Below are 23,380 nucleotides of genomic sequence, written 5' to 3' on the forward strand. Positions count from 1 at the left end.
ACATCACAATCATCCAAGTATATGCACCAACAACTGACCATGAAGACCAGGATGTCGAAGAATTTTACGAAAAAATAGAAGACACCATCAAGAAGGCCCCCAAAAAAGACATCATCATTGTTCAGGGGGACTTCAATGCCAAAATCGGCTCAGATGCCTACAACGACTGGGCTGGAACAGTGGGCCAGTATGGCACAGGAGACACCAACGACAGGGGACTTCGCCTTCTGGAGTTTGCGTGCAGTCAAAGGCTCACCATCGCTAACACTCTTTACCCTCACAAGCTGTCAAGAAGAACAACCTGGCATGCACCGAACGGGAGAACTCACAACCAGATTGACTTTGTCCTCACCCCGCGGCGTTTCAAATCAAGCATCAACAGAGCAAAGACGAGGACTTACCCCGGAGCTGACATAGGCAGTGATCATGACCTTGTGCTGCTCACAATGAAGATGAAGCTGAAGAAAAAACACCAAGCGGTGCAACCCCGTATCAAGTTTGATCTGGAGAAGCTTAAAGACCCGGAGATTGAAGAGGTCTTCCAAGCTCAGCTCGGGGGACGGTTTGCGGCACTCAGCCTTCTGGATAACAACATCAACGACCTCACCAACACCTTCAATGAGGCAGTCCGTGAAACAGCTGAAGAGGTACTGGGGCGACAGAGGAAGAAACACCAGCCATGGATCTCTAACGACATCCTTGACCTGTGTGATAAGAGAAGATCCCTGAAGAAGACGAAAAACACTAGCCCTAACGAAGCCGCACAGTATCGTGAAACCAATAAACTTGTGAGAAAAAAGATGGAAGAAGCCAAAGAACAATGGATCAACGACCAGTGTGAGAAGATCGAAAAAGGAATGGAAGGAGGAAACAGCAAATTTGCCAATGCCACACTGAAGAAACTCACCAAGACGCAGCAGAACAAATCGTCTGTCATTGAGGATACCTCAGGCGAACTACTGACAGAAAGCTCCGCTGTTCTGAACAGATGGACACAATACTGTCAAGAATTATACAACTATCCCATACAACCAGATGACAGTTTGATTGACAGAGACATAACACCATCAAGGGAACCTTCACCCCTGCCAGTGTTGAGGGAAGAAGTGGAAGAAGCTGTACGCAGTCTACCAGCAGGAAAGTCACCTGGAGCAGACAACATTCCGGCAGAGCTGCTCAAACACGGAGGGAATGAGCTGGTCACAATTGTAACAGCAATCTGTCAAAAGATCTGGGAGACAAAACAGTGGCCCTCAGAATGGACTCGGTCGCTCATCATCCCCATACCAAAAAAGGGGAATCTCCGCCAATGCCAGAATTACAGGACAATCAGTCTTATTAGCCACACGAGCAAAATCATGCTTCGAGTCATTCTAAACCGACTCAAGAAAGAGGCTGAAGAACACCTGGCAGAGGAACAAGCCGGATTCAGAGCAGGCAGAAGCACAGTAGAACAGATCTTCACCTGCCGATTACTGATGGAAAAACACCTGCAACATCAAAGAGACCTGTTCCACAACTTCATAGACTTCAAGAAAGCCTTTGACAGGGTGTGGCATGATGGACTGTGGCAGGTACTCAGACAGTTTGGCATTGAGGAGGGTCTCACCCAAGTCATTCAGGCGCTGTACAAGACATCCAGCAGCGCAGTCCTCCTCAACAACCAAATCGGAATATACTTTAAGACCACAGTCGGTGTCCGTCAGGGTTGCCTGCTCTCCCCAGTACTATTCAACCTTTTCCTAGAAAACATCATGCGCGAAACCCTCCATGACTTCCACTCTACCATCTCCATAGGAGGAAGAATCATCAACAACTTGAGATTCGCAGATGACATAGATCTACTAGGAGGCAGCAACAAAGAACTACAAGACCTCACCAAGAGACTAGAAGGAAGAGCAGGTGCATACGGAATGGAAGTGAGCACCGAGAAAAGCAAAGTGTTGGTAAACAGCTCAACCAACACCCAAGCTCAAATCTTCATGAACGGATAACAACTTGAAGAAGTGGATGCTTTCAAATATCTCGGCACCACCCTCACAAACGACGGTCGCTCAACAACTGAAATAAAGATTAGGATAGCGATCGCAACATCAGCAATGGCTAAGCTCAGCAAGATCTGGAAGAGCAGAGAGATCAGCTTTCCAACAAAGATCAAACTGTACCGATCCCTGGTGCTATCCATACTGCTGTATGGATGTGAAAGTTGGACTTTAACAGCAGAGACTACTAGGAAAGTCCAGACGTTTGAGACAAAATGCTTCAGACGACTGCTTGGAATCTCATGGAAGGACAGAAAGACCAATGACTTTGTCAAGAGCCAAATAACTATGCTAGTGGGTCCACTGGAACCACTCTTAGCAGTGGTCAAAAGGAGGAAGCTGTCATGGTTCGGGCATGTGACACGCCACAATTCACTGCAAAAGACAGTTCTACAGGGAACGCTAGAGGGTGGTAGGCGAAGAGGGAGGCAAGCTAAATGCTGGATGGACAACATCAAGGAATGGACCAATATGGATAGCGCTACGCTGATACGACAGGCAGAAGATAGAACCGGATGGCGTCGTCTGACTATGGAATCGTCCCTCATGTCTCCTCTACGCCCATCCCGGGCAGGAGAATGAATGGAATGGAATGGATATAACTGCAGATGCAATCAGATTCCAACATTTTTCAGTTCCAAACTATGATTTGAAAAGGAAGAAAAGAAATTATAACTGCATTCAGACCATGAAGGAGAAATCAATTAATCAAGCATATATTTGTGTTGAACTAACAGTTCTCCAATATGAAGTAACACAAGTTACAACTAAACTGAAAACATCAAAACACACTGATACTAATCAACGGTGTGTAAGTTATCAAACAGTGTTATAAAAAAAAACAACCCACTGATATACATAATGACAAGTCATTTGGCAAACACTGTAAGAACAAACTGCTGGCTAATGTTTATTTCAGGTGAAGGTAGGGGGCTGAAGGTGAAATCAGGTAAGTCTTTGATTGCACTCAGACCTATTATGGATGATAAGCTATGTCAAAAGACAATCAAATTAGAACTATGACACGAAGTGAAGTTAAAATGCTATCTGAAATCAGTTGTTTACCAAACACTAATCATACTGTTAATATTTGTTATTTGTATGAGAAAATAGTCACACTTAGCTACAGTCAGCATAAATCCCATAATATTTGTATTCTGTCCGGTTACAAACATTTTAGTTAGGTTGCTGCCAACATTTGTAAATAGTATTGAGAAAATAGCTCCACATAATAAATAATGCTGCATTCAGTATTTGTTTCACTTGGGGGAAAATAAATTGAAAATCACACTAACCTGCAGTCAGTTTACCACATGCAATCAGTTTACCACATGTATATATCTCACACTTTGTTTTACTCAGCTTAACATATGCTGTATGCCTGCTTACAAACAACTGATTGCTGTAGGGGGTATATTGTAATATTGTAATACTTGGTCAACCATGCACATTAACTAATAGATATAAAAAGTTATATTAGAATAATATCAAAATAAATCATAATTATGATTGATAAGAAAGTTAACATGCTGTCTAAAATCAGTAGTTCACCAATATTTGATCATAATTTCATGCTAATATTTGTGATTTCATGGGGAAATAGTCACACTTAGCTGCTGTCAGCATGATATTTGTATTCTGACTGCTTACAAACATTCAATTTAAGTTGCAACCAACATTTGTAATCAATATTGGTAAAATAGCACTCCAGTAAAAGGAAAAAAAAAAAGAAGTTATGGTTGCAATCAATATTTGTTTCAGTTGATTTGTTGGTTATCCCAGCACATTACTTCAGGATCAGTGAACTGTCAAAATTGCAGAACTCAAATATTTGATTTTGCATATTCATGTACTATTATGTCTATTGTTATTTATGTGCTCTCAGTGTCTACACAGTGAGCATGTGGATGAAGGAATGACTCTGTGTGTGTGTGTGTGTGTGTGTGTGTGTGTGTGTGTGTTCAGTAGTGTTTGTGTGAGTGTTCAGTAGTGTGTGTGTGTGTGTGTGTGTGTGTGTGTGTGTATGTGTTCAGTGCTGTTTGAGAGTTCAGTCATGTTTTTGTGTGTGGTGTGGTACAGTGTGTGTGTGTGTGTGTGTGTGTGTGTGTGTGTGTGTGTTTAGTACCGTTTGTGTGTGTGATGTGGTGTGTGTATGTGTGTGTTTAGTAGTGTTTGTGTGTGGTGTGGTGTGGTGTGTGTGTGTGTGTGTGTGTGTGTGTTCAGTAGGGTTTGTGTGAATGTTCAGTCGTATTTTTGTGGTGGTGGTGGTGTGTGTGTGTCTGTGTGTTTACTTGCACATGATGTGTTTGTGGAAATAAATAAGAAGTGTGTACAGCTCTAAAAGATATTTGGAAATCCAGTTATCCTTACAATTTCAGTCAAAGATACTTTCGTTCTCAGAATATTCTCAGGCAGGAATTACAAACGTTACCATATGAGTTGCTGTTCAAAGTAGAAAGTCAACATTTTTGGGGCACTCACAGAAATCACTCTTAAACAGACATGCGTTCAGATGTAATGACAATCTTTTCATCCAAACAGTCTAATCGTTTACTTCCAAAACACTTTGTTTTCAAGATTAATTGAGCAACGTCAAACGAATGAATCGAGTCCAAACGATGTCAGCCATTTTGTGTCACGTGAAATGAGCGGATCTCGTGATTGGTTGTTCCACGCACGTCCGTCTCTTTTGTCGTGGGGAAATAGGACAAGTTCTATCCAGGATTTTGACGTGCGGCAACGGCGATCTTGCTGCTTGGCAGCGCGACTCTTGCTGCCTGAATACCTCGCACACGGGGCGCAGCACGTTTTTGCTGCTTGTCGCGTGAAACTTGCTGCTTCGACGCCCCGTGTGCGATGGGCATTACCATTGGTGGGAGATTCTCAGAGACAAGGTAGGGGAATGACTATACAACTCTCAGCTAATTATGAAAGTGAAGTTTGCAGAGGAGAAAGGGGGAGGAGGGGCGTGGGGAAGGGGGGGAGGGGTTAGTATGAACTGGTGTTCTTGTTCTTTCTGGAATGTGAGAGCATAGTATCTATCTGTCTGTATATATTAATATAACGTTTCACAGCTACCGAAGCAAAATGCAACTAGAATATCAGACTTTTGTGTGATGTTGAATGAAAAAGAAACCACATTACAATTTTTTACTCACTTATCTAACACTCACCGAATTTGTAGCAGACGACGCTAATGCTGTCCAGAGCACTTCCGGTTTTAGACCCAGATAATATTTTGCTTACTAAAGCAAAAATCAATCAAATATTAGTAATGGGAATTCATGGTCTCCGTTTTAACATGTCCATTTTCCATTCTGTATCAATAGTTTTTGTGTGTTTTACTCAGAAAAAAATAAATCGTATTCCGATTGAAACACAGTGTCACGCTACGAAAACACTGATGAAATAGATCCAAGCTGCTCAGTTACTGACATCGATAAAAATCCCAATTCAAAGAATTTCATATCAATATTGTGCATGACAGTGCTAAAGACATTTGTTTTCAAAAATAATATAAAACTTACCGATGAAACTTAAGATTTTCTGGAGAAACAATGCCATTTTTGTGTTTGATGAAGCGCCGCTCTCCTGTGTCGAATGTTGATTGGGCCGATGCAACTGACAAAGTGGGGTACCTGTTTTTGAATCGCTTGAGCAAATTGCTCATGGATCAAAAATATTAGTTTCGGATACCATTGAAATCAGCAGAAAATGCTCTTTACCTCTCATACAGTATCACGTAGGGTCTGATTTCATTTTTGAACTGTGCGAGGCGTTGAAAGATAGCCGAAAATTTCCCCTGAATTTGCGCTCAGATCTAACTACCCAACTTCGCACAAGGCTTGGAAAAAAACGCACGAAAGTTCTCCTTGAACTTTCGCCTTTCATGGCTCCCAGTTTTTCAAACAGTAACCAGTGAATGGAAAGCAACGGATGCGATTTTTTCCACTGTGTGGTTGAAACTAACTTTGTCGTGCTCAGAAAGACACCGGCCGCCATTGAACAAGGATTGCTGTTTTGCGTTACAGTACACTTCTTTTTCTTCTATCCGCGAACTCATTCACGCATTGCATAAAGCAAACACAATAAAAATTTAAAATATAGACGATAAATAATTATTTCAGTCGGATAGTTTTTCACAAAATGAAATCAAATTTGAGAAAATGCAGTTCAAAATTAGTCAATTTTTTAGGTGTTCATAGGTTTCCCGGCATCGGCCATGGGGGCTGCCGCTACCTACTACATGACACACTGATCAGATAAAAACTGTGACACAGTTGTCAAACAATAAAAAGTAAATGTACAAGTCATGCATTCTTTTGTTTTGTAGCTACAGAGTAATTCTGAAAGGAAAAATGGGGAGTTCGTATTATACTCCCAGTTTGATTAAATATACTTACCATGTCAAACTGATGCAAACGAGGCCTATCTGTTTGCACTCCTTGGCCATAATTTATTGCGGCAACTCAGTGATACGACATCTCACCATTAGACTGCCGTCTGCTAGCCAATGAAATGCCATTTCCGGCAGTAGGTAAATAATCATTCCAATGGCCAGCAAAGATATGTCCCATGTGAAGCACGGCAAGAACCATGGAGACAGATGGGCGGGCTTTTGAGTTAAACATGGTAAGTATATTTAACCAAACTGGGAGTATAATACGAACTCCCCATTTTGGTGTCATATACTGTACCATGTCAAACTGATGCAGAATTCAAAGCAAACAGAGGAGGACACTACCTTCTGGTTCACATGGGGAGCCCTTGAAACCGTGACAGCTGAGTTTGTCCTGGCAAAGAGGCACAGAGTGCTGAAAGGTGGCTGAAGTGGCAACAGCGTGAGCCTTCAGAGCTATCAGAATCCTGCATTAACAGAACTGTGCAGGCGTTCCGACCCGGCTTCCCAACCATCTAGGGCAGGATCGGGAAGTAAGGAAAGGCGTAAGCGGTCAGCTTGCTCCAGTCCAGAGAAAAAAACATTCGCTGCCCAAGACTCACAACCCCTCAGTCACCCAATCCATCCAACCATATATACCCTCTCAGCCACATAAAAAAATTACCCCCACCCCAAGCCCCCATAAAAACAACAAGAGGCAAAGCCTTCAAGACTCACTTGTGTTTCACGCTTTAACCAGTAAGGAATCATGAGGGGAAAAAAACAGATTAGAAAAATCGTTAAAAAGTGTTCTGTACTAAATATAATATATAAAATAAGCTTGGGAGAAAAACAGAAAAAAAAAGGCATGTGAGCGGGATTGAACCATGCATGTTCAGTTCCTAAACAAGCAGACTAATCCCCACTGCTGCAGTGCATCTGATGTCATTTGACTAAATTTAATATTCAAAGCAATATTGTTGTATTCAAAGCAATATTGTTGTTTTCTTCTTCATGTGATAAGTAGACGCAATTGTATTAGACGTAATAATGCCGTTTAAATCATGTTTTTTGTGTGTTTTAATATATCTTGTTTATTCTTTTATTTCGGTGGTAAAGGAGATGTTGCCATTGCTTCAAGCACATTGCAACACATGGTAGATCTCTAGGTCTGCATGAACCAGTCTCCAACCAAGTATCGATTCAGTTTTTATGTTCATTCCAGTTAATTCACTGTCCACTTCAGAATATTTATATGTAGTCAGCACATCAATGGTGTAGTTAGTATCACTGTATGTGTTCTGTCTGCCCAGCATCAAAAGCCTGCTGATCCTGTGCCAGCTACGCTGGACAGGACACGTTGTCCGCATGACAGACAGCAGGATCCCGAAGATGCTACTGTATGGCCAGCTGAAGGAAGGCCACCACAAAATCGGAAGACCCTGCAAGTGCTTTGAGGACACCTTGAAGACAAACCTCAAAGCCTGTCACATAGACATCGCTTTCTGGGAAACTGATGCCCTTGACCGCTCTCGCTGGAGGATGCTGTGCTCTAGTGGCATATAGACGTTTGAAAACAAGAGAATGCTGGCCATTAACTCACTCGCTGCCATTGTTCGAATATGCGGATGCCGTCGGACGAAGCAGAAGATGCCAATGTCCGCATATGTGGATTTGGATTTTCGGATACGAAACTCAAAAACAGAGCTGATTCTTAAGTTATCTCCAGTCAACTTTTCATTCACACACACTGCGTGTGTGTAGTGACGCGCTCATTAGCAGTTGACAATGAAGCATACCCTCAGTCAGCTCTGCAAGTTGTTTGACAAGATGGCGTCGCATCGAAGTGTTCGACACGGTAGGAGATGTCAAATGCAACAAAGCGTTGAAGCTGCTTTGGAAATGATCCAAACTGAAGGCTCCAATGTTGAAGGAGATAATGCTGATTCATGGAACATTGATTTTGAACCGTATCCTGATGAACTGGAAATAGATTCGTCGCTGAAGAGGATGTTTACAGTGGAGAGGAAAGTGAGTCCTGAACATGTGCCACTGACAACGAAATCACTGAGGAAATGGATGACTTTGCTGGTGTTTTTACCAGTGATTGGACTGAAAATGGTGAGTGTGTATGTATTATAGTTATCAGTGTAGTCTGTAACCAAGCTGCCGGGTGGCAGCGAAAATTCAGATTTTATTTTTTTGTTTAACAAAAGGTGTTGTTTTTCAACTTTGTTTTACTTATTTTATATAATTATATATATATATATATATATATATATATGTGTGTGTGTGTGTGTGTGCTGTGTGTGTGTGTTTGTCATTGTGTAAGAAAGAAAACAACATCACATGCTCAAGTGTACAACTATGTGTGTGTGTGTGTGTGTGTGATTGCATGCATATGTTTACTTTTTTTCTGTTTTACAATAACATGGAGTTTATTTGTAATAGTACTAGTACTGATGATACTGTCATTATTGTTTGCAATATTGTAAAAAAAAAATCAAAAAAATCTAAGGTGGTTTTCTTTGACTATATGTAAAAAAATTACCACATTATGCTTCCATTCACATAAATATTTAGAACAAACAAGGGAATAAGCAAACAAATAATTTAAACTACAATAAGAAGAAAGACTTAGACCTGCATGATCATTTGTGTGTGTATGGTTGCAGGTCATGTTGCTGTGCTGAAGCGTCAGGACAAAAAGCCAGTTCACGTGCTGACAACAGTCATGCTGCCAACCACCATGGTCAGTGTGACAACACGAGACCATCCTGAAAGACAGAAGCCAACTGCAGTACAAGACTACATCACCAACATGGCTGGAGTGGATATAAGTGACCAGCTACCGCAGGTGCAAGGTCTGTGAAGACCTGTTCAAGCGCCACAACACACCAAGATGCCAAACTGCCAACTGGTGTCCAAAATGTGGAGTTCCACTGTGTGTGAAGCTGTGCCCAAGACTCAACATCACCTGCCATGAGCTTTTTCACTCCAGACAAGACTATTGTCAGTGATAATACATCAGGTTTTTGTGTACAGTGAACTCCTTTTTTTATGTAGAGACAATATTTGTGTGTGTGTGTGTGAATTTCAACTTTCTCCACCACCTGTGCATACTTCATTGCATGTACTAGGTCTTCAGTTCCTCATATAGTGTTAGGATGTGATATGGAACATTTGCAAGCTGTTCAAGGACACTTGGTATAACTTTCTGATGGGTGTAAAAATGCTACAAAATACACAAAAAATGGATACCATGATCAACAACAAGATGGTAAGTAAATAATTTAATTTTTTGCACAAATATGGAACAACATTCAATGAATACACATACTAAAATACTCAATTGTCTGGGTGTTTATTTGGTTTTTTGAGAATTTTTTTCCCATCCTATACAAACCCTGGATTTTCTGGGATTTGAAAGGGCAAAAACCCTTGGCATGGAATGAGTTAACCATTATGCACCTAACTCGTCCAATGTCGGCTTGCAGTGTAACACCCACACCCACTCGGTACCATCACCTGAACATGTGCTTACTATGGTCACAGCCATTGTTGTTTACACAAATGAGACTCTCGCGAGATTCACAGCCTTGTTTTCAGCACTTCCTGCCATGCATTTTGCACTTTTCAGAGTCCGATTTGCTTGAATTTTGACAAAGTTGTTAATTTTAAAGTTGGAAGGTGAGTTTGAGGATTGCCAAGAGCTTTAGCACAATCTGAACGCCGATTCTGAAGATGACTTTGAACCGTTTTAATGATTTTTGCATGAGAATCTTGTAAAAATCAATTGAACTGAGTGACCTAGGTATCGACTGACTTTTGACAGATATTGACTGAGTTTTGCCGACAATGAGAGTGAAGTTGGTCACTTGAATGTGAATCGATCGCTGGACCTCCGAAATCATGAATCAAACGTCGGATCTCCGAAATCAATACTGTCAGTGAGTTAGTCTTGATTTCATTGATATTTATTGGTGTTCTGCACAATCTTCCTGACTGTGCTAGTTCAACGGGATATACTACTGATTTGGTAAAGTTTTGCCAAAGTTTTGAAGTTTCAAACTTGCAAGATGAGTTTGATGACTGCCGATCATAGTAGCTTAATCCAAACGACTATTCTGATTTCTGCATGAGAATTTGGTAAAAGTCGATCCTACTGAGTGACCTAGACATCCACTCATTGAGTTTTACCGATATTGAGAGTGTAGTTGGTACTTGAGTATGAATCAATCACCGGACCTCCGAAATCGTGAATCAACCACCGGACCTCTGAAATCATAAATCGATCGCCAGACCGTCAGAATCGATACTGTCAGTCATTGATTGCACTGATATTTATTGGCATTCTGCACAATCTTCCTGATTTTGCTAGTTATATGGATTATATTTTTCTTTTCATTATGGAGAAATTACATGTGAGGTAGGTTTGTTGTTTGTTTTTGTTTGTTTGCTGTTGTTTTTCTCCCAACCATCATAGGAAAACACACCATCCCTCAAAATGAAAAGAACATAAAAATCAGCATGTTCATTGTTGGAATTCAAGTTGAGTAAGAAAAAGAATAAAAAGAAGATGTGTTATAAGTCACTGCAGACCAGATAAATTTATTTCAAAGAAAATCATACTGTAATTAAAAAATTTTTTTCAAAGTTCACCATCAAATTTGATCCATTTATTTTTTGTGTGTAAATACAAAGCAACATGAGCCTGGAAACAAAAATTCTTCTGCAACTTTATCATGTGTAGAATGCAGGAAAAATAAAGATGTGCAACAAAAGAAGGTAATTATATTTTTAATCAATGTTTACAATTACCCACTATCAAAAATCGCAAGAGTTATTCGCCTTGGCATGGGATTTCAGGGGTGATTAGTGCTGAGCGACCTGGGGGTAAGAGGGTTGAGAAGCGGGAACGAAGGAAGCAGGGCTCAACTTCTGGAGACATTTTCCCTTGCAACACCTGTGGGAAGTGCTGCACATCTAGAATCGGCCTCTTCTCCCATATGAGGACACACACCGACAGATAAGCCTGCCTGCCTACTCATCCGTTGGTCCGATGGGAGACTCCATCATCATGTGTTCTGTCCAGAATTTGTATTTCTTTCCTTTTAATTGTGAACAAGAAAAACGAGGTCATGGTGTTTTCTTACCAAACACAACCTGCCTTCTAGCAACTAAGTGGGAAGTGGTTTTTAGAATTTTCAGATTTCGGAACAAATCTCAACGAAACAAATCGTTAATGATCCAGAAATACAGCTTAATTAAGGAGACTTAAACCTATCATTGGTATGACTGTGAAGATTTTTTTTCAAACTAAGTTTAAGCCAAACTTAGTATTGGCAGATAAAGTATTTCCAGAGAAAATGGCAATGCTAAAGTTTACCACACACACACACACACAGACAACCGAACACCTGGTTATAACATAGGCTCACTTTGTTTACACAAGTGAGTCAACAAAAAGCACTCATTCTCCCAGCACTGCCACCCATTTTCTCAAAATTATATACAACCCACCTTCCCCCAAATACACCCTCTGAGCCAATCCCACCAAGCATAACCCACCCAACCACCCACCCTTCACAAAAATACCCCTCCCAACCTTGCTACCCACTCCCTCCATTCTAAAACCAATCACTCACCCGCCCTTCCATAAAACCCATCCTCCTTAACCTACCATCAAATTCCCTCAATCCTTAAAATCCCCCCCACCAGGGGAGACGCTCACTCAGTCTGGGTCTGCAACTAAGCCATTATTGTCATTAATCAGGGGCTTAGTAGGTGGTGCCCTAGGTACATTAAATCAATACAGGCACTACGGAACACCACCGGAGTGACTCAGCAGCAGTGCAGGGTCTCCTCTGGTGTGTGGCCTCCTGACGACCTAACATCAGTGTTCCCTGTAGACTGCTGGCACTGGGACTGCAACAGATGAACCCCGGTGTGGCTGTGTATGGTTTGACTCGGAGTAAGCGGCGTGGGAAGTAATGCCACTGAAAAGGAGCAGATGATGGGGCAGCAAAAAATAAAAAATAAAACAAAATCCCCCCACCACCATCACCCCCCAAACCCATCCTCCCAATATCACCACCCCTTCTGTCCATACCCTCAACTGTGCTCCCTGTTAAACCACTCACAGTTGAGGGACATGTTGAGAGTCTCAAGGAAGTTGCCCTGAGCAGCAGTAGAGTTGCGTGCCTTGGGAATGGTCCAATTGGGCCAGTGGCAGTGGTGGTAGCGCAGCACATAGTCCTGGTACTGGTTGAACAGCTTGCGCAGCATGCGCAATGTGTTGTTCCACTCCTCATAGTCATAGCGCTCGTTCTGCACTACTAGCCTGCCAACATGGTGATAACGTGAATTGTGACAATGACAACAGAATACTGATGATGATGACAATGACAATAGTACAGTGATGATGATGAATACTGTACAGGCAATATAATGATGATGAAGCCAATGACAACAGTACAGTGATGATGATAATGACAATAGCAGGTCATAATTACGACAATGACAATAGTATAATGGTGCTAACAATCATGACAATGGTGGTAGGATGATAATGCTGACAATGGCAATAGTAAATTGATAATGATAATAATCACAATAGAGTATAGCAGAGAGAGCAACAGCTACATCAAAGCAGTTGCACAAGCAATACTAATAAACATTAATAAAAATAATGATGAATTATATCTAAAACAATTATAAAACGCAGTTTTTCCTACCAAGCCCCCATTCTTTGGAACCAACTTCCTAAGCCTCTCCATCACTCATCTTCACTGCAGTCTTTAATGATGTTTGGTATCTTTTGTTCAATTTTTCCTTTTTTATATTTGTGTGTGTAATCTATTTGTAAATGCCTAGGGCTTATTTTCAAGATTAGGTGTAAATGTTCATAATAAAAAGATTAAAAAATAAATATCAATAATGATAATAATTCGTTTTGTAAGCAGAAACAGGATGTTTCCAAATCAGTTTTTGTACAATTCAGTCTTCTGACTGTTCATTTTGTAGGTTCTTGTGTGTGTGTGTGTGTGTGTGTGTGTGTGTGTGTGTGTGTGCATATGTGTGTGGAATCATTCACAATCCAAACCACAGGACCAAACATTCTGGTTTCAAAATAGGTTTTGCAGCTCCAAATCACTGGAGTGATTTATTGTACCCATCAGACACATACAGGCCGAACCATTACAAGTACTTTTGTTCCTTCTGCATCAGAGGACAGAAGGTTGGAAGAGGCAGCCCTCACTCTTCACTGTCTCATTCAGTTACAGAGAAGCTCAAGTGAGTCATTGTCCCCCAGCAATGGTGTCCTTTTTCTTTTCTTTTCTTTTTATTTTAATCTTATTCATTTATTTATCTATCTTATCAAATATCAAAAGGCTCCTGGTTCTGCAAAGGACTTTATAGAATGTGTTCTAACTGAAAAGAAAAAAAATGCCCTGGAAAAGAAGTACAGAATCACTGCCTGTTTCGCAAGACATGTTATGTTTTCACAAGCGGAAAGTGGAAATGCCAAAGCACGCCATTCTGGGCACTGCAATCCACCATCTAACAGGAAGTGCTATACTTATCAGCATGCATATTTTGAATCACTTTGGCCACAGCATGTCTCACAGTTGTGTCTTTAAACTTGAAACTGCAGTCTGCTACAATGGACTTCAAAGTAACAGCTTTCTGCCAGAAACAATCTCTCCCAATAGCATGATTCCTCTCTCCTGTGGAGACAATAGTGACATACAGGAGTCAGGATTAGAATTTGGCAAAAGACATTCAATATATGGAATGGCCAATCAAAACATAGCAAGAAACTCTGAAAACCAGACTCATACACCGGTACTCAGTGACGCATATACTTCATCAACACACCCACCTAGCCTTCAGTATTAAGTCCCAGAGCTCTCACCATGTTTCAGTATCAGTATCATCAGTATCAGTAGCTCAAGGAGGCGTCACTGCGTTCGGTCAAATCCATATACGCTACACCACCACACAGGCAGATGCCTGACCAGCAGTGTACGCTTAGTCAGGCCTTGAGAAAAAAATAATAAAAAAAAAAAAAAAAAAAAAAAAAAAAAAAAAAAAAAATAAAAAAAATAATAATAATAATAAATAAAGTAAAAGATAACAAGAATTTAATAATAACAATAATAATTATAATTTTAAAATAATAATAACAGTAATAATAAATAAAAAATAAAATAAAATAAACAAATAAATAAAAAAACAATAGATAACCACACCTTTCGCAACTGCCACAGAAGGGAGTTGGTGGGGTTCTTTTTTTTCTTTTTTCTTTTTTTATACATTGTCTAGATTCTTGAACCGCAACTGACATTATGTGACACAGGTAATTATAGACAGGTAACTGTGGACAGAAAAACTATAAAGCTGATATTGTGAAAAATCCCCCTACTGATACAAGTGGGGTGTATGGACATAAACCATTAATGATGGCGTTTCATTTACCAAATGAAACATTGTTGTAAATTGTGGCAACGCGACACTTGAAATTGTGGAATTTTGGTCAGTAATAAAATGTCTGTAATACTCAGGTATATCTTAGCAGGTTATTCTTGATAGTAGAAGGCTGAGTTGTATAACATGAAGCTCTATAAACCTAATTTTAGTCAATTTTGACACTTCACTAATAACAACAAACATTTTTGTTTATCACACACTTTCACGACAATACAAAAACAGTGCCTTTTTTTAACAATAACCTAGTATATTCATACCGTAATTCATTTTTGGCAGACAGGTATATTTGGATGGCAAATTGATCAAACCTTCAGGAAATCATAATGAAACCCCCCCCCCCCCCCCCCCACGCCCCCACTGGGGGATTATGGTCACCTGAAGGTCTATTGTGGGCTTGCTGGAAATAAATTCTCCACATATTCATCTTTGCTCAACTTCTGACATTCAAGCATTATGGGCTTCCTAGAAAGAAGTTCTCCACATATGCATTTAATATCTTTGCTAAACTTAAGTCATAAAAACATTCAGCTTTATCCTGTTTGATCTGCTTTAATCTGATTAGATTACTGTACATATCTGATTGATTGGTAATTTCCAGTTACTGAATATTTATTATACTATAATTTAAAACTTTGCCATTTTGCTGGTAAATTTCCCTGACTTTGCTCCATGATGCTTGTTCTTGTAATTTGTAACCCTCTTACACAGACAAAGGCACATAAAGTTCTGTGGTTTCCTGTTAATATTTTGCACCTTTTCTTACAGCCATGTCAGCCCAATCATTACAGAGAAGGCTAAGGTGTGAAGGAACCCAGCAAAAATTATCCTAAGTTCCTTTCAAACTCAAAAGATGTACAGTGTGACTGATTCCCACACAAATCTGCATGAGAGAGAGAGAGAGAGAGAGAGAGAGAGAGAGAGAGAGAACGAACGAACGAAAGAACGAACGAATTTTTTTATTTTACGAGGGTAAAGGAGTAAGCACAAAGTACTTGTTTATATCCAGCCCTCTGGGCATAAATAATAATTGGAAAGATTGGAAAGAAAGAAAAGAAAAAAAAAGAAGCGAAAGTCAATTCACAACACCAACGTCAAAATTACATAAGCATGTGCAAACATAAACATAGAACTTATGTACAATATAATATCGCGATAGATGAATAACAACGAGGACAATAGGGTAGGGGCGTGGTGGAAAGCAGAAGGAAGAATGGACAAGGGGGAAGAGTAAAGAAGGTAGGGGAGGCTGACTGAACAGACAGATATAGTGACAATGACAGTGGAGACAGACATAGAGAGAGACTGACATGGGAGGAGAGAGGCATATATATATTGACAATCTATACGTTTGTTGTTTATAATTGATATGTGTCACATAATCACATGTTTTTCAATGAATGTGCACAATATATGTTTTTTAAGTTAGGGATGCTTTTTACGGTGTTTACATTGAGGCAGGATAATAATTCATTCCATAAACAGTCCCCTGAATAAGACAGACTAGATTTAAAAAGATTGATCCTTGGAAGTGGTACCATAACTTTATGAAGATGACAATGAGTGTTGGTTACAAATTTATTCTTCAGTGAGGGGGGAGCAAATCCAGACATGATTTTGAACATAAATAGACCTTTGTTAAATAGAAGTTTTGTTTTCAGTGGGAGGATATCGAGAGCTTTATAATCAGATACAGTCAATGATGAAGATTTTAAAAGAATCAATTTTACAGCTCTTCTATGCAGACTCAATAGAGGTTTTATAATACTGTCACTCGCCGAATCCCACACTGGCGAAGCATAGTTAATGTGTGATTCTATCTAAGCACTGACAAATAGTTTTCGGCAGTGAAGATCCAAAAAGTGTTTAATTCTAGACAGTTGATAGATATTTTTTGATACCTATTTGCATAACAGAGAAATATGATGTGACCATGACAAACTATTATCGATAGTGATGCCAAGGATTTTATGGTGGTCAACTTCTTCAATCTTGTCACCTTTGATGAAAATGGGTGAACAGTTTATGGACATATTCTGACGTTTTTGTCTTGTTGTGTGTGTGTGTGTGTGAGAGAGAGAGAGAGAGAGAGAGAGAGAGAGAGAGTGAGAGAAAACAAGTGAGCGCTTGTGTGTCAAGAGCGTGTGCATATCAGAAGGAACAGGATGCTTCCTCACTACCAAAAAAAAAACACACACACACACACAGACACACACACACAATCCAACCCATTCTACTGGATTTGGTGGGACAGAAGACATGTTTTTTCTTTCCCTGAATGTACATGCCCATTGCTATGACAAGTGTATAGTTTATCTAAATGCCTAAAGGGCTTATGTATTGTACTGTATTGTATTACGACTCTTTGCCAAAACAGATTTCTCCGTGAAATGTGGGCTGTTCTCCTGCATCACTACAATGCAGCGCCACCCTTTTCTTTTTTTTCTGCCTACAAGTGTATATCCAGCCTTCTGGATTTGGTGGGGCAGGAAAACGTATTGTTTTTTCATCCGTTAAAGTATAAGGGCATTGCTATGACAGGAATACAATTTATCTAAATACATAAAGTAAATCTGTTTTCATTGGTTTGGTTTTCTCATTGTATTCTTCCTTCTTCGTTTCCATCCTGGTTTGCTGTACATACCGATAGAAATCTTCATAGATGTTGCCAAAGTCATCAACTTGCAAGCATTCTCTGATCTCCTGGGGAAAGTCCTCTGGAAAACATGATCACTACACATGAATCAATAAAGTTCAGATAGTGCTGATGGAAAACATGATTTGAACACATGATAACAAAGAAAGTTAAGATAAAACTGAAAGAAAACAGGATCATTACACAAAATTACTCAAGAAAGTTCAGATAATGCTGTAGGAAAACATGATCATAAAACATAATGACTCCAGAAAGTTAAGTAAGTTGAATTGGTTTTCTTCATACCTGTCCAACCATTTTCAGATTGTCTATTGTTAAAAACTTTCAGTCTGATCCCACCCTGATCTCCTACAAAAAACCAAAAAAAAACCAAAACAAAAGAATTAATTCTATATTTCAGGAAGACCAGATCTGACCCCTTAAAACTTGTCATTAAAGACAAGCAAGTTGAGATCATCAGTGAATTTAAATTTCTTGGACTGATCATTTCCAACGATTTGAAATGGGAGAAAAATACAGAAAAAATTGTTAAGAAAGCACAACACTGCCTGTACTTTCTTCGGCACCTCAAAAAGTTCGGAATTAAAGAAGAAATCATGGTTGATTTCTACCGAGCAGTCATTGAAAGTGTGCTAACCTTCGCTATTACTGTTTGGTACGGAAACATTTCCAAGGCAGAAGTTGCAGCCCTTAACAGAATCGTAAAAACTGCCACCAAGATTACTGGGGCTGATCTACCTTCTCTAGAAGACATTTATTATAAGCGGCTACTCAAAAAAGCAAAATCAATCAGCCAGGATGAATCACATCCAGCTTTTGGGATTTTCGAGATGCTCCCTTCTGGTCGACGGTACAGAAGTATAATGACGAAAGCCAATCGCTTCGCCAATAGCTTTTCCCCAAAGCAGTCAATGCCCTGTCTCTCAAACAAATCCAGTATGATAAATAGAATCATGCAATCAACAACCATCTACCTGAAGATCTAGTCATCAGCCCCATCCACATGTAATATGCGGCTTCTGCTCAAATGTGTGTGTGTGTGTGTGTGTGTGTGTGCGCGCGCGCGTGCATGTGTGTGTGTGTGTGTATGTGCAGTGCATTCATGTCAGAGTATGCACAAGTTTTTATATTCATATGCACTTGTATGTATCCTAATTTCTACTGTATCTGTGTTTGTGTATGATTTTTTATTTATGTTCGTACCTTGTTATGTACTATCTCCCCCAATATTCCTGTGACACCGGTGCACTTGCTAATAAAGACATATACTGTTCTATTCTACAGTGTCACAAGGCTGTGTCCTTGGTCCCATTCTGTCCTGTAAACTGCTCCTCTTTCTGGTGTCATTTCTGGTCATTCTGTTCTTCACCACTCTTTGCTGATAATACTCAATAACTGAAGTATGTAGAACTTGGCCAAATAGACGGTCCAATTAAGTCAATGCAAAATTGTATTCTTAATGTTAAATCCTGGATGACATTCAACTAAAGGTAAATCATGACAAAACCAAAGCTATGATCATTTTCTCTTTAAAAATGTCCACATCTTTCTCTTTCCCTGACTCCTTGTTGGTGATGCCAGTTCAATTTTCTAAATCAGCAAGGAATCTCAGAGCTATTCTGGATTCAAACCTCAGTATGTATGCTCGCGCTCAGGTGGTCAATCTGATATGCACAATCGATAATGAACTTTGATGGGTTAACTCTATTAGTCAGTACATTTCTGCTGAAACTACAAAAACTCTTTATTTCTGATTTTGTGCTTCCACAAAACGACTACTATAATTCTCTTCTCACAGGCTGTCTACATAATCTTCTTCAGCGAATTAAAAAACTTCAAAACAATGCTGCCCATCTGACTCTCCGAGTCCAACATACTGATCTCATTTGTCTGTTGCCAGCACGGACTCCCAGCAGAGGTGAGAATTAAATACAAAGTTGCATGTCTGATTTTTTGCTTTGCACTCCACAGGACAAACAAATCTTTCTGACTGTATTAGTGTGTACACTAATGAACTCTCCGCTCTTCCTCTGACTGTTACCTTCTGAAAATTTCTCATGTCAATACAAGAACCTATGGTGAAAGCTCTTTCCTAATATGCTACTCCTGTCTGAAATAACTTTTCACATCATATCCATTTTACTTGTTCCATACCTGCCTTTCGTTCTTCGGTAAAAACCCATCTTTTCTATACCTATCTGTCAGAACTCTCAGTTTCCTACTTTTCCAACGCTGCCCCATGCCTGCCAACTCAAATTGCATATACAAGGAATGGTGGGGGTGGGAGGGTGGGGGGGGGGGGGGGGAGGGAGAAGAGAGAAAGAGAGAAAGAGTGGTCATAAGTGGTTCATGTAATTTGTTATTTATACTTCCATGAAAAGCACCATGAGCTCTTAGGCAGAAAGGGTGGTATAGAAATGTACATTATTATTTATTAAGATGATGATGCAGGAAAGCATGATCATAATGCATAGCAAGAAAGTTAAGAAATTGCTGCAAGACTGATGGGGACTCACTTTATGAAAAACAGGCAAGGTGTGTGTGTGTGTGTGTGTGTGTGCGTGTGTTTGTGTGTGTGTGCACGTGCATGTGAGTGTATGTGTGTGTGTATGTGTATTCCGTGAAAATGTTCATGTGTGTGTGCATGCATGCATGCTTGTGTGTGTGCATGTGCGTGTGCAAACATGCTTGTGGGCACGAGCACGCGCGCGTGCGGGCGCGCGTGTGTGTATATGTTTATGTGTGTATGTGTACTCTGTGTGTATTTGCATGTATGCTTGTGTGTGTGTGTGTGTGTGTGTGTGTGTGTGTGTATGTGTGTGTGTGTCTGTGTGAGGCAAACATTGGGAACATCTACAAGCATTGTGACAGAGATTATGTAACACAAAAATCTTTTTTTTATAATTCTATTTTGAAAAATTATATGAAAGCAATCTTAAAGAAATATACAGAATGCACTTTAAACAAGTATAAAATAACAACAGCATAAATAAAAAGAGCACAGACTATATCAAAATAAACCAATAGTATATATGCATTAGAAAATTATAAATATAAAATGGTTCTGAGACTGACAGGAATACTGTTTTAGTTTATTCATCTTCTCACAATGTACCATTTTCATTTTTTCTTTTCTTTTTGGCTCCTTTAAGATTAGTTTGTAAATGAATAAACCAAGAACCACTTAAACAAAACTGAAAACTCTTGAGCACACAAGATAACAGGATGAGACCAGCATTCATACCTAATGATTGTGAATCATAAAATGTGCGAGAAAAGAGAACGATGGTCACATCATGAGAGCAGTTCTGATCCTTCCATTTGGCAAACAGGTCTGTCAGAAAGCCGTTGACCGCTTTCTCGAAATAGAGGTCACCATTAAGGTCAAACTCCCACATCTCAGAACTCATCTGGATGAAGATCTGTACAACGGCGGTGGACGATCGATAAACCACCTGTATATTTCAGCACAGAATCAAACATGATTAACTGCGTAAAGTGATTCACAAGAGAACCCTATGCACCCATCAATACTGTTTATCTACTGTCTTGTGTAATGTTACATGTTAACATTATGATATCAAATATTTTTAACCAAAGTATTGCAATGTTCATTTTGCTGCCCATTAGTATCCACTGATCAGTATGTTTCAGAGAATTCCTTAAAAAAAAATTTAAAAAAAAAAAAAAAAAAAAAAAAAGCATGTGTAATGATTTGATATGTATGGATCAGCTAAAAGAGAAACAAAAAGAAGTACTCTACTTTTGTCCTGGAAATAAAAAAACACACACACAAAGTATTAACACGACAGTGCACAACATGAACACACAAAACATCATCCAACCACTGCATTATATCATCACACTGAAAAGGGGCTACATATATATATCCTTGTATTATGCATCAAGTATTGTGTGCTGCATCATATTGGTTCTGATTCAACATAACTATGCTTACTGGTGCAGCTCAATGCCTGGAACACATCATGACAAATAAGTGCAGTATGCATCAACAAGTGAAGTGATGGCACCCACTGAGACAGGACTGAAATCTGACTGGACAGCACTCAAAATCAAATGCCAATTCCATCAACAGGAGTTGAAGGAAAGAATAACAGAGCTGATCATAACATCAACACCAATTAAAGTCTTCAAGAGAACTCCTGAGCAAAGCAAAAGGATACACACTAGAAGAAACTCTTGCATAAGGTCTCAGATTTAAGGCCATAATAGAAGGAAAAAGCGAACTCAAAGCAATGTCATCACCGCAAGTAAATGTTGATGCACAGCAAATCAAGAATAAATGCAATAACTGTGGACTGAAACATGCACCATGCAAATGTCCTGCATACTGTGACACATGCAAAACCTGATAGAAAAATCACTAGATAACTGTGTGCCACAGCAAAAGCCAACACCAGGACTGACAGGACAAAGGACAAAGAAGAAAACCCAAATATAAAAACGAGAGATCAAGAAGACATGTGAATGAAATTGAAAAAAGTGACATCAACAAAACAGAAAGTACCAGTGATAGTGATGAATAATTCCACTGCATACAGATGATGAGCCAAACGGTACGAAAAGAAGTCTTCACAAATTTACCAATCATGTTACCGCAAAAGAAAGGAAAACATTGGTTGAGACTTTAAGTCAATACAGCTGCAGCAGGAAATACAATACCCACAAGTCAACAAATGTACAGAGATCAGTACATGCGTATGCTACAGAAAGTGTACAATGTACGCCTGACAGCATACAATGAAGAGGACATACCTTGACTTGGAAGCATCTCCATCAGCATCAAAAATCAACATGACTTCATCTCAGCCAACTTCTATGTAGCAGACGTACCTGGACCAGCTATCATCGGCCTACCTACATCTGACTGACATCCTAAAATCACAAATATCCTTCTTCGGAAATATCTACTCAGTGGAAGAAATTAAACCTGACCCAAAATGCCTGATACCACAGACAAAATATCTCTAAAGGTTTCTTGGTATCATGACTTACAAGGCATCCTTCATTCACAATTTCAGTGACAAGTCACAGCCACTCAGAGATCTACTGAAGGAGGATACGCCATTTGTCATACATGATTACATCCTTTGCTTCCATGAACTGAAAGAACATCTTTCTAGTGAAGTTTGCCTGGCATACTATGATCCAAAGAAACCAGTTATTTTGGAAGTGGACGCAAGTCCGTCACAAAGGAGTTGGCACTGCACTTTTTCAAAACATCCTCCCAGTCGCAACTGCATCAAAACCACTGGATCAAACACAAAGCAACTACCCAAACATTGACAGGGAAATGCTGGCAATTGTGTTTGGATTAACCCACTTCCATACCTATCCATATGGACGCCAGTTCACAGTAATCACACATCACACTTGTGATGATCAATGACAAACCACTGCACAAGGCACCACCCCATCTACAGAGGATGCTTTACAAAGTTCAAGACTGTGACTTCTGACTGATGTACGAACCTGGAAACACCACGGTCCTGTCACATACAATATCACGGTTACCTGATCCTAATGACAAAGAGAGCATCTCCCTTGACGAAAGAATGGATGGTGTTGAACTAGCACCTGGGGGAATAGAATCTGATGAGACAGACCTGATAAATTTCATCAGGAAGAAGCAGGAAGAACTTTGAGAAGAATCAGACAGAGACCCTACTCTCAGCATGCTGAAGAAATTCATCATTCAAGGATGGCCGGAAACTATCAAAGACATTCTGACAGAAATAAGATACTACTGGTCCTTCAGAGATGAACTGGGAGTGGAAAATGGAATAATATTCA

General features: G+C 39.7%; 1 protein-coding gene across 1 annotated transcript in view; it reads right to left on the reverse strand.

The window, feature by feature from the left end:
* LOC143274624 (GATOR1 complex protein DEPDC5-like) overlaps positions 1-23,380 on the reverse strand; it is a 200,464-nt gene that overhangs the window by 150,735 nt on the left and 26,349 nt on the right. The window contains exons 8-10 of the mRNA XM_076578494.1: positions 20,811-21,021; positions 17,555-17,627; positions 12,564-12,763 (exon numbers count right to left, since the gene is read on the reverse strand). Of these exons, the coding sequence (XP_076434609.1) occupies positions 12,564-12,763; positions 17,555-17,627; positions 20,811-21,021 (484 nt within the window). The remainder of the gene's footprint in view (positions 1-12,563; positions 12,764-17,554; positions 17,628-20,810; positions 21,022-23,380) is intronic.

This window comes from Babylonia areolata, chromosome 29 (genome assembly GCF_041734735.1).
Source record: "Babylonia areolata isolate BAREFJ2019XMU chromosome 29, ASM4173473v1, whole genome shotgun sequence".
Lineage (NCBI taxonomy): Eukaryota > Metazoa > Mollusca > Gastropoda > Neogastropoda > Buccinidae > Babylonia > Babylonia areolata.